Raw genomic sequence first — 12,951 nt, forward strand, 5'->3', positions numbered from 1 at the left:
TGCGAACATGTTCAAATGTCAAAATTTTTGGTGAGGATGGTGGAATGAGGATTGAGGCAGCTGGTTGAGGCAGCACTCCCCAATTATCTGTCAGTATCTTTTAAAAGGGAACATATTTGCCTCTTTTGTGCTCCAACAGGAGCATTTCTCTGCTAGTTTCCTTCTTTTCCCTGTGATAGCAACATATACAGCTTATGGAAAATGAATCATATAGTTCAGTAAATTTTTAAAATTTATACACTTCAACACATTTATATACTTTGACACATATAAACAATAAATAAGTAAGCATAATATAAAGTGAACACAAAATCGTTTGGTATACATTTTTTCTCAATACTTTGCTCATCAATCAAAATTCATTGAAAGCAACCAGCTTATGATTTGTGTTATAAGACAGTAAAAATGTTATTAGAAATATTTAACTGGATTTGTAGTCTTCATATTTTTACATAATTTTTGCTAGTCATGTAAACTTCTTTTCAGGTGTGATTCTTGAGTTTCTCCCTGCATATTTGATAATCAAAATATCCACGGGTGTACTGCCGGTCTATAGTGTCCAACGGGCACAATATTTCGGCGATCAAACATGTCGCCATCATCAGGTGTACTGACGGACTGAGCTCCTGTGAACGTGCTGGCACGGAGATCCGTACGCTATGGCTGCTCAGGGGGAACTGGGTTCGGTCGCGGCGACGGCCGATTTAAATACCCTCCGCCCGCGGCGCGCTCCCTCCGCCGTCCGTGCCCCGCACCACGGTAGCGCGGTGGGACAGATTGCGACGGCGTCTGAGATGACGTCGGTGTGATGGCTCTGTCCGTCGTGGTCGTCACAACTATGCATTTGCTCGATTTACTCTTGATTAACCCAATCGCTGGTTCCCAAGCCTTGCTAAGATTATAGCCACGGTCACGGTTTATGAGGTCGTCATTGGTGCGAATTTCGATAGCCTCTCTAACAACGCTGTCCCAGTATCTCGACGTCTGTACCAGAATCCTCATGCGGTCATACTCCATAGCGTGATTTTCTGACAAACAATATTCAGCGACCGCCGACTTGCTCGGATACATCAGTCGAGTGTGCCTCTGGTGTTCACGGCATCGATCCTCGACGGTACGGAATCTGGTACACGCCGGCCTTCCTCAAACCGAGGTCATTTTTGGCGCTCCCCACCAGTGCACGAGTTTTATTCGGAGGACAAAACACAGTTCCAACCCGGTGTTTCTTCAGAATGCGGGCGATTTTCCCCGAGAGTGCGCCTGTGTATGGAATAAATGCAGAGACTACCTCCTCCCTCGTGACTTCATCCATCTCAACAGGTTGTGCTGCTGTGGTTGGGCGGAGAGCACGTTGGATCTGCCACTCTTTGTACCCATTCTTTCGAAACACAGTTCTCAGATGTTCCAATTCCTGGGGTAGACTCTCTGTGTCAGAGATAGTGCGCGCCCTATGTACTAGAGTTTTAAGTACCCCATTCCTCTGTGAAGGTTGGTGGCAGCTGTCTGCGTGCAAATACAGATCAGTGTGTGTTGTCTTTCGATACACCCCATGACCTAGGGTGCCGTCAGCCCTTCTCCTGACCAAGACGTCAAGGAAAGGTAATTTACCCTCCATTTCAGTCTCCATAGTGAAGTTGATGTTGGGGTGTATGGAGTTTAGATGTGTAAGGAAGTCAAGGAGTTTATCCATACCATGTGGCCAGATGACGAACGTGTCGTCCATGTAACGGAAAAAGCAAGTAGGTTTCCATTCGGATGACGACAGGGCTTCCTCCTCGAAGTTCTCCATGTACAAATTCGCTACCACCGGTGAGAGTGGGCTACCCATGGCAACTCCCTCCGTTTGTTCGTAGTATACTCCATTAAAAAGAAAATAAATGGAAGTCAAGACATGCCTAAAAAGTTCAGTGGTATTCTCGTCAAACTTCTGACTAATCAATTCTAGCGACTCTCGCAGGGGTACCCTCGTAAACAAGGAAACGACGTCAAAACTCACCATGATATCTGACTCATCCAACCTGAAGCTATCAAGGCATTTAACAAAATCCACGGAATTACGGATGTGATGAGGGCATTTACCCACATAAGCACTTAATATTCCCGTCAGGTATTTGGCCAACAAATATGTAGGTGCCCTGATGTTGCTGACAATGGGGCGTAGCGGTACCCCCTCTTTGTGAACCTTCGGGAGTCCATATAGTCTAGGCGGTACCGGACCTTGGGGTAACAATTTCTTAGTGTCACCCTCCGGTAAATCTGCGTCCTTGAGAAGAACCCTCGTCTTGTTCTCCACCTGATCTTCCGGTAGGAATCGTCATTTAGCAGGCTCTGCATCTTATCAGTGTAGTCCTTATGGGAGACAACAACTGTAGCATTGCCTTCATCAGCCGGTAAGACAACAATTTCAGAGCGTTCCCTCAGATCATGAATGGCCGCCCTCTCTTTACTGCTGATATTTGACTTCATCGACTTGGATTTCGTCAACGCACGACAAGTTTCACGACGTATTTCCTCGGCTGATTCTGGCGGAAGTCGAGCTGCAACCTGTTCAACAGCACTAACAATTTCTGCGACCGGAGTGAACTTGGGGGTGGGAGCGAAGTTGAGACCTTTCTGCAAAACCGAGACCGCATCATCACTCAACACCATGCCACTCAAATTGATGACAGTCTTGCACGGAACCTGCAGAGATGGTTTGTCAAGGAGACGTGAGAACTTAGCTGTTTGACGTCCCGTAGCCTTCTTATGGGTGGAATCAGCTGACACCCAGGTGACACCATCAATCCAATCCCATGAAAAAGAAGTGAACTTAGTAGCCAGTTGCAAATGTAATTTGAGTAATTCCTGTGAGATAAACTCAAGGCTCCGGCGGGTGAATTGCACTCTCTCACGTACCAATGCGAGGCTGGCTCGTTTCTTGATTCTCCTAGCTGCTGCAGAATCGATGTGATGGATAACCTTAGCAAAATTTGGAACAACATTCTCGGAATGACATCTCTTTAGAAAGGCAAGAGTACTTAGCAAACGACATCTACGGTGGCGCAACTTTTCAAATTTCTTCATGCTGGGATACATCTCCTCCCCGTAAAGGTGCCGGCACGTTCACAGGAGCTCAGTCCGTCAGTTCACCTGATGATGGCGACATGTTTTATCGCCGAAATATTGTGCCCGTTGGACACTATAGACCGGCAGTACACCCGTGGATATTTATTCATTTCAGGTACTTAAAACTCTTTTTAGCCTATTTCGCATTGTATTTGTATAGGTGAGCAGTGCCCATTATACAGAGACAGTGTGCTATAAAATATTACTGGTTAACAAATGCTGACTAAAACATAGTTTGGTGACCTCAGAACCTTTGCAATGATCATGGAACCCTCGCTAAGTGCCACAATGTCAATTAAAACTGTATTTATGCTTCAGTCTGGACATTATACACATATTTTGCTGCATAAGTACAACAACTTTGTAACCTGGACCTCGGTAACAGATAACGATACTGAGAAAAGTTTCGAAGTTCTATGAGAATATCATCTCAAGAACATACCATACAGATTGACAATCTCCCATCCATGGAAATTATTGATGTGGCAATCCAAACAATTGGTTTTCTTCATTTCTTCAATTTGCCTAGGCTTGAGAAAGTTTGGTAATGTTTAAATTTTGGTCTTTTACTGTAGGACAGCTATATTATGCTAGTTCTTCCAATAAGTGTATAAATAGTCACGAGGACAAAGGCTACCCAAAACAGTTGACCCCTTGTCACATGTGTCTGTAGAACCTGAGTCATGATCCTCTGAAAAACCACATTTTCGTGTGATGCTTTTTGGAACAGATTGGCCCCGTGCGCATGGACCAATTGTATGTGCAAAGATATGCTCAATGTTTAATAAGAAATTATATTTATTCTCTATTTCATTCCAGTGTGTATTTTTGGTGTGTGTCCAATATTCCCCAAATTGCATTATGTTTAAATCATGTCACAACTTCTTTAAAATAACAATATACTTGAATTGCTATATTTGGAGGTGTGGCCCAGTCCTGGCTTTCAGCGGCCCTGCGCAGCCTCACCATCGCGAAATAAATATTGTTCCATGATAGGGACCTGACCAGCCATAATGGTCGTATAATGCTTGGCTGTAATGCAACCTTGCAGAGCAACCATGAATATCCGTAGAACACCATGATAAGCCTGCCCAAATCATCACCAAACTCCTGCCATGTTGCACTCTAAGCATCAAGCAGCCTGCATTGTAGGCTTGGGGCAGCATAAGCCACACGTAAACTCAGCCATAAGTTTGAAACTGTTTAAAACAGAACCAATAGGGTTCCTTTCATTGTTCCATTGTCCAGGTTTTATGGATTTGTGTCACTGGCGTGTGGTTTTGGAATTACAGGTGGTCCTGCAATTCCCAGTTTATGGAGCTCCCTTTGTCTTGTTTTGATGCTGACAGGATTCATGAGTGCAACTTTCAGTTCTGCAGTGACTTTTGCAGCTGTCATCTTTTCATTTTTTGTCAAAATGTCTTAAACAACCATCTGTCATGATCACTCAATACAGTTTTGTCTGCTGTGAGTTAGCATGTGAAAGTTTTCTCGTCTCCTGAATGCATATAAATCTTCAATACAGTGTAACTTGAAATACCAAACACTTTGGCTGTCTTGGTTATGGAAGCACCTGTCATACCAACAATGTGCCCATAGTGCACTCACAACTATACAAAAACTATTCTCAACATGACTGACACACTTGAACCATACTGAGGACACCACACATATGTCATTCATGGTCAAATACAAGTGCCACATGCTGGCTTGGCTAGCACCTGCATTTATGTTCAAGCATACATTTCTCATGGTGTTTCCATATTTTTTTCCTACCACTGTATAAGTGGCAAGTAATTTGTAGCAAGAAATTTCCCACTTTACATAATATGTTAATAATTTAAATGATATAATTCTACAGTGAGCCTAAAATTCTATTCTTTTCTTTCTGATCTTAAAATATAATGATATTATGAAAAGGATAGTTGCCACTCACCATATATAGTGGAGATACTGAGTCACAGAGGGGCACAACAAAAAGACTGTCAGATAATGAGCTTTCAGCCAACAAGGCTTTCATCAGAGAGAGAACACACACAAACTCACTCAAATGCAACACACACATGACCACAGTCTCTGACTGCTGAGGCCACACTGTCACCGCACCCCCTTGCTTTTCCAGTATGGGCAAGACAGTGAATACAAAATCATAAGTCTGACATTCCTTCAGAGATCTGAAGAGAAATGTGAGTTGCTCACTCATTTTGTCACTGGGCATGGAAAACAGGTGTCACATCCCACACCAGAGACAAAGCTACCCATTCATTTGTGGCACAGTGGTTGACCTGTAAATACCAAATTCAAGTATATAACCACCATCAAAATAAATAATGTAAATCAAATAAGTACTTTTCTGGGCTCAACACAGTGTTCAGATTGAGACTTTGTTATGAGGGAAGGCTGAATGTTGTTGACAGACATAGTTAAATCTGCCAAGAGTGATTCAGGGCAAAGGAATTTGGAATTGCAAGGGCAGGTAGTACACTTTTGTGCAAACCCATACATCCCATTGACTGTCCTATAGCTCTGATCTTGTACCAACATGAGTTCCATCTGTGCCTCCTGCAGCTCTTTCTGGCAGGGAAATGTCATCACAGTGCTGGTGAGGAATACAAGGCAGCACTCTAAATGTGTGTGACTGACTCTTATGACATGGACGCACAAATGTTAGTACACCAGTTATGGAGAAATTAGCATCGTTTTATGGCATAATAAGCATCAGTTTTTGCCAGAATAATCATACAAACTCTTTTTTTATAAAAAAAAGTTAGACATTTAATTTAAAAAAATTACCACACAATGTGCATAAAGATGAAACTGATCACAAAAAAGTTATTGGAGATAAAATAATAATAAAAGAGAATAAATAGATTTTATTCTCTATAATATGAGCTTTTTAGTGGAATATTTTCTTCTGCATAAACTTCAATAGATTTTTTCCAAAACAGCCTTTGCTTATTTTCTTCTTTTGGCTCTATTCAATTATCAAGCAATTAATTGTTTCTGCTGAGAAGCAGCAGCATTTTCTCGCTGGTGAACAGAGTGCTCTGACTTAAGGTGTGTCTCAACATTATCTTCATTTTCCCACCCAGTTCATTAGTTACAAAATCTGCATGCCATTGATTTTGAATCTGTTGCACTGATTTTGAATCTGTTGCATGTAAGTCCTGATTAGCACATTGTACATCCCTTTTGCGGGATGTGTGAACCAATCTTGCACTTAACAGGAACTCTCAGCATGATCGTTTTTCTGTGGACATTACAACATAGCACTGTGGATGCAAACACAGACAAATGAGAATTCTGAATGCCCAATATGTGTGGAGCGATGCAGGAGGGGGGAGGGGGAGGGGAACAAACACTACCTCCTTTTTGCAGGTCAGCCAGCCCACACCTTTGTTCTGTTTTTCTCCAAGAGCAAGACAACACATGGGTTGATGATCCATTCTGATGTCTCGAGAGTTGCAATCAAATCCCCTGATGGAACGCAGTAGTCTCTTTGCTCATCTCAGTGTAAGAGAAGAAAGTAATTAGCCATGAGCTATATGCAATGCAAAGTAAAGCAGAGTGCATAAAGCATCTGGTAATTGCTGCTATGGAAATACTTGCTGAGGTTGTAAATGAGGTAGTTCACAGCTGACCTCTACCAATATTTTATGCAACCACAGTTCAAAACACACATGCTCACAATGGCCTTGTTACAGTGTCCCCATTTCCACATAATATCAACTTTAGCTATCAGACAAATATATGTGTTTCTTTGTTTTAAGATGCTAAGTCCGACGACTGAGTCCTACATTGCCATATGTGGTGTGTAACTCACGGAGACCATTCAAACACCCACTGTTTGATGTGGGACCAGAGCTTAACTTAAGAGTGCATTCGTGTATAGGTGCAGTCTTTATTCTGCTAACACATTCTTATGAGTGTTTCCTTTCCAATTTCAACTTCGCCTGATGTTCTGCAATACCAGTAACCTCAAGCTGATTAGTTTTTAAATGCTTCTGAAACTAACACTATTCCTATCTCTCGCAGAATAGCTAACCTGGATACAATTCTCTACAAATAAAATTTATTACGTACATTCCCACTTTTGGATTTTGAGGTAGAACGTGCATCTATATGTATATTCACATTTATTGCAAATGTAAATTTTTCCGATCCTTGCATATTGACCCTTTTTTTTTTTTTTTTTTTTTTTTTGTCAGCTGTCGAAATTTCCTTTCCAGATCAAACAATGAAAAATCCAGGATGGACTGTAACAATATTCTGTCTGACTTCAGCTACCAGAGGCTGTGCTCGTGTGTGTGTGTTTTGTCTATTTTTGACAAATGCCTTGTTGGCTGAAAGCTTATTTTGTGACAGTCTTTTTGTTGTGCCTATCTGCAAACTCAGCATTTACTTTCAAGATGACACTGATACAATAACACAGGCCAATGATGGAAAACTTTTTTTGTTGATAATACCTTATTCTTATGTTTTTAGGGTGGGAAATCCAAATATGATAATTAAAAAAGTGTATCACTCACCATTTCTTCACATTTTACAGTTAAATTAATTGAATTTAGCGATTTTTTAAAGAATTTAACAGCTTTTATGTAGTTAAAATAATTTAAAAAGGAGGTGTAATGAATGTAGATGATGTTGGTAGCACTGCTGAAAAACATTTGCTGGCAAAAAAAGGTCAGTTCTATTTTTGTGGTAACAGATGGTGTTTTGTTTACTGTCAGCCTAACCTCACTTTCCTGTTTCCTGTTCATGTGCTCAGTATAACATATAATTATGGTTGTAAAAACTCTGCTAATCGTTTTGTTATATTTGTGGTGAATTTGTGATTAAAAAACACAAAAGAAACATTACAGACTTTATGGAAAAGGTTATCTACTATACTTTGGATCTAAACTTGGTGATCAAGATAAATCTTGGGCGCCGCATAAGGTATGTTATGTGTGTGTTGAAGATCTGAGAAAATGGTCCAAAAAGGAGGTAAAAACCTTTAGATTTGCTGTTCCTATGATATGGAGGGAGCCAAGAAATCATTCTGATGTTTGCTACTTTTGCAGTGTTGATATTACTGGTCATAATGCGAAAAACAAGAAGGTAATAAGCTACCCTAACATTCTGTCCACCATCTGACCAGTAGAGCATGGTGTAGATTCATTGGTTCCTGGACCACCAGATGATTAAATTCTATTCCAACAGAAGTATTTTCTGTTGTACAATCTGATTTAGATGAACCAGATGATGATGAATTCCAATGTAATACAGAAAGTCTAGAGCCCAAATTGTTTACTCAGACTGAGCTTAACGATTTGGTTAGGGATCTGGAGATAATGAAAGAAAAAGCTGAATTGCTTGGCTCTAGATTAAAAGAAAAGAACTTATTGGCAGCTGGAAACAGCATATATGTGTATAGAAAGAGACAGCAGCAATTTTCCATGGTTTTTCAACAAGAACGTGATTTAGTGTATTGCTCAGACATTCCCCGTCTGATGAATGAGTTTGGTATTGAATACAAAAAGGGAGACTGGATGTTGTTTATTGATTCATCCAAAACTAGTTTTAAGGCTGTTTTATTACACAATGGTAACATGTATGCATCTATACCTGTTGGACATTCTGTACAAATGGAGCAAAGCTATGAAAACCTAGAAATAGTGCTAAATACAATAGGCTAATCTGCTCATGGTTGGGTGATATGAGGCGATCTGAAAGTAACATGCATGCTACTTGGTCAGCAAGGTGGCTTTACGAAATTTCCATGTTTCTTGTGTGAATGGGACAGTAGGGCTAGGGATCAACACTGGTGCAGAAAGAACTGGCCTGTAAGGGAGTCTTTAAAACCTGGTGAGAAGAACATTCTACGTGAAAACCTTGTAGATTTATAAAACATACTCCTACCACCTCTACATATAAAGTTAGGCCTAATGGAACAATTTGTAAAGGCTTTGCCTAAAGATGGACCATATTTTAAGTATCTCTGCCAAAAGTTTCCACACCTTTCAGAAGCTAAACTAAAAGAAGACATCTTTGTCAGACCTGGCATTAGAAAATTGATGATTGGTGTTAACTTTGAATAGACAATGACCTTAAATGAGAAAGAAGCATGGGTATCATTCAAGCTAGTCATTACAAAGCTCTTAGGACATGAAAAAGACCCAGAATATGTGTCTATTATAGCTACAGTGTTAAAGAAGCTTAAAACTTAAGGATGTTTAATGAGCCTGAAAGTTCACTTTTTAAACAGTCACCTTGATGACTTCCTGGACAATATGGGAGATGTTAGTGAGGACCAAGGAGAGAGGTTTCACCAGGACATTAATGTGATGGAAAAACACTACCAAGCCTGCTGGAACACCAACATGATGCGGGACTACTGTTGGTCACTTCACCAAGAAGTTCAGCAAGCGACTCATCATAGAAAAAGCTACACAAGAAGCTTCAATGAAAAAAGAGAAAGAAAATACAAACCAATTCCAGCTGACAGGTGAAACCTCTATTAACACATATCATTGTTTTAAGTAGCTTACTTTAAATACAAACCATACTTTTTTTTGTAAAAATGCATTTCATTAATTTCCCCATTTACTGTATGGCATAAGATTTTTATACTATGTAATAAAAAGCATATTGCTCAAAAACTATGGGTGATACAAAAACCTAAGGCTAGTTTGGATTCAGCTCATAAAAATCTATAAAGATCAGCTATCAAAGTAAAAAAAGTTTTCAAAAAAAATTTTTGTTTGCCTGTGTAATTCATGTGCCCCACATTGGTTTAAGCTTTCCCTTTTACGCACCCAAACAACACTGCAGACACTTAAAGATATTGAATTATATGATATGTTCTGTTATCTTACCTTGGATGAAACAATGAAGGGGCAATTATCATAGCAACATTGTGCAAGGTCATTTTGTTCTCTGACTGGTGGTGTATAATTTGCAGTAAGAAGCTGAAGAGGGCTCGTAGAGTATAGCGACACTCAGAAGGTAACAGAAGCACCAGCAGATTGAGAGCTCGTTGTCTCAACTCACTTGTAGGCAGTGCTGCACAAATGTAAGACAGAAATATGGAATTAATTATATCATTTACAATAAGACAGAGAAAGAAGCCATATTCTCTTAAACAACAAAAATTACAATATGGCCAAAAAAGACACACATAAGACAGTTTTGCCATTGATCTTTCTTTTATTTGGGCAACAGGTGAAACAAGAGTTTAAGGTGCAAAAAGAAGATAGAAGCAGCAGTGTATAAAAATGATTTGCAGTCTTCTCCAATTAAAATGTACTAGAATTAGGAAACTTCATTTTCACTAATCATAATACTGAGGCAGGAAAGTCAAAGCAAAGAAGTATAAGTTTCACTTGATTAAAACTGTGGTAACATTTCCCATAATTCTGAACTCTAATTAGGTACGGAAAGGAACAAGGAAGCAAGCAAATAATTTTAAAAAATTACAGGAAGCGACAGTTAATGCAACACCTGGTCGAATAAATCAAGGAACATTTACAATAAATCAACCTGGACTACTGTTTGGCCAATGTTCAGAAATTTGTGAAGCAAACAACAGATTTATACCGTTGAATCACTAAAACTATTTTGATGTACATGAGCATAAGCTGTCCTGCCACCATCATATGGCAGATTGACACAAAACTTGTGACAATAGTTTTGTATACAGTAGATTAAGAAAAACTTTAAAAATAGTAGCTGAAATGAGAAAACTGCCCAGTGCAAGTCACCTGTCATTAAATAAGCTGTCACAGAACCAACTGTGACAGCTCATGCTACTTGCTTGTATTATAGACACTTCACAAACTTCTGTGTGTACATCAACAGTAATGAGATGCTCTTTGCACTATCATTTCCTACCTTTGTAGCAGCAGTTGTTTGGTTGAGATGCACATGAACAATCCCTTAATGTGCACTCAGTTACCAGTGTTATTATTTGTTAAACAATCAATAGGAAAAAATTGCAGCACCAGTGAAGTGGCAGTGTTTAAATAGGAGAGGAGCAATTACATGAAGGGAATTCTGTTGTAGCTGAAGAACACCCTCCTTCGCTGGCCAAGCAAGAGGAGTTGTCATAAGAATAGCAGAAATTGGTCACAGTGTCAAAAAAATTAAACTGTAGCTGATGCTGTAATCTCTTTCCAATTTATTGCTTGAGTTTTAGATACCCAGTATGTCTAACTTGCTGGAAAAAATGTTAGACAATTACCAGTACTATGACAGTTTATATCTGACAGGTGATTTGCACTGGATGGTGTTTTTGTTTTGACTACTATTTTAAACTGTTTTTATGTTGCTTGTATGTAAGACTATTTGTTTGTTTGTTGCCCATATCCTTGTGGCTGGATAGTTTGGTGGCTTGTGTTCATGCTCATCAAGTAACTTTGATTGATTCTGTTTACGGGCATACCTGTCACTTCTTATAATTTTCTTATCTTTTTTTTTTCCTTTCCTTTAACAAAGTTGTATGTGATTACAGTCTGTCCTTAACATATACTGCTTGAAAATGACACAGCAGCCAAAACTGGCCAATATTTAAAAAAAAATGATATTTATTGTCGGAGATGGGTAATGTTGCCATTTCACAAATTTTGTACAACTGACAAAAGGAAAGTGATACGTGAAATAGTTTTTTGTTTTCTGTTTTCAAGATTTAGCACAACTTAAGAACTGAAATGTTATATGCATCAATAATTAACTTGTCACTTTAGATAATTTTTTTTTTTTTGAACACTGGTGGAAAAATTAAAAGCCTGTTGCGATGCCCATTTGTCAGGTCAGTTCATTGAATGAATAGTGGCACATAATTATCATTATTATGGTATCCCAATACTGTACTAACCATGCACTTGGTAGAACATGTCTGTAAGCTCTGCAGTAAGCAAGGGCTGAGGTAATTCTCTCAAGAGCTTTTTGAGAACTGCAGCAAGCTCGTGTGGGCCAGCACCAGAAATGCGTGCTTCGGCAGCTTCAGGCTGTCGGTAGAACTCCGCTTCTAGGCCAGCCAATAGCGCATCCACTCGCTGCTGTAAACCAGGTACACGAAGTAGTCCTTCTTCTCTCAATCCTCTCCTTTCCAGTTGTGCCAGCAGCTGCACACATTACAAGAATCTACATCAGTCCTACTGTCATTTGTAATTTTGTTGCAGTCATAGACCAGGTAACTAATGAGGAGGTACTGAGTCAAACAGAGGAGAAAAGAAATTTATGGCACAACTTGACTAAAAGAAGGGATCACTTGATAGGACACATCCTCAGGCATCAATGGATATGATATAGTCAGATTACTACTGGAGGGGAGTGTAGCGACTAAAAATTGTGGACAGACACCAAGGCTTGCCTACAACAAGCAGCTTCAAAGGAATGTAGGCCTTAGTAGTTATGGATAGATGAACAGATTTAAATATGGCATGGAGAGCTGCATCAAACCAGTCTTCAAAATGAAGACCACAACAACAACAACAACAACAACAACAACATAATTCCTACCTCCTACAAATGCTGTTGAGTCTAATGAGTTTTATTTTAATCAAAATATCCATGGGTGTACTGCCGGTCTATAGTGTCCAACGGGCACAATATTTCGGCGGTCAAACATATCACCATCATCAGGTGAACTGACGGACTGAGCTCCTGTGAACGTGCCGGCCCGGAGATCCGTACGCTATGGCTGCTCAGAGGGAACTGGGTTCAGTCGCGGCGGTGGCCGTCCGCGCCTTGCGCCACGGTCGTGCGGTGGAACAGATTGCGATGGCATCTGAGATGACGTCGGTGTGACGGCTCTGTCCGCCGTGGTCGTCACAACTATAGGTTTGCTCGATTTACTCTTGATTA

At 40.0% G+C, this 12,951-nt stretch overlaps 1 protein-coding gene across 3 annotated transcripts in view; it reads right to left on the reverse strand.

The window, feature by feature from the left end:
- Window positions 1-12,951, reverse strand: part of LOC126336621 (rho GTPase-activating protein conundrum) — a 210,807-nt gene that overhangs the window by 17,819 nt on the left and 180,037 nt on the right. For all 3 annotated transcript variants that reach the window (XM_050000497.1, XM_050000496.1, XM_050000495.1), the window contains 2 exons: window positions 11,960-12,209; window positions 9,963-10,149 (listed from right to left, as the gene is read on the reverse strand). In XM_050000497.1, the coding sequence (XP_049856454.1) occupies window positions 9,963-10,149; window positions 11,960-12,209 (437 nt within the window). The remainder of the gene's footprint in view (window positions 1-9,962; window positions 10,150-11,959; window positions 12,210-12,951) is intronic.

The sequence above is a fragment of the Schistocerca gregaria genome, chromosome 2 (assembly GCF_023897955.1).
Source record: "Schistocerca gregaria isolate iqSchGreg1 chromosome 2, iqSchGreg1.2, whole genome shotgun sequence".
In the NCBI taxonomy this organism is placed as follows: Eukaryota; Metazoa; Arthropoda; class Insecta; order Orthoptera; family Acrididae; genus Schistocerca; species Schistocerca gregaria.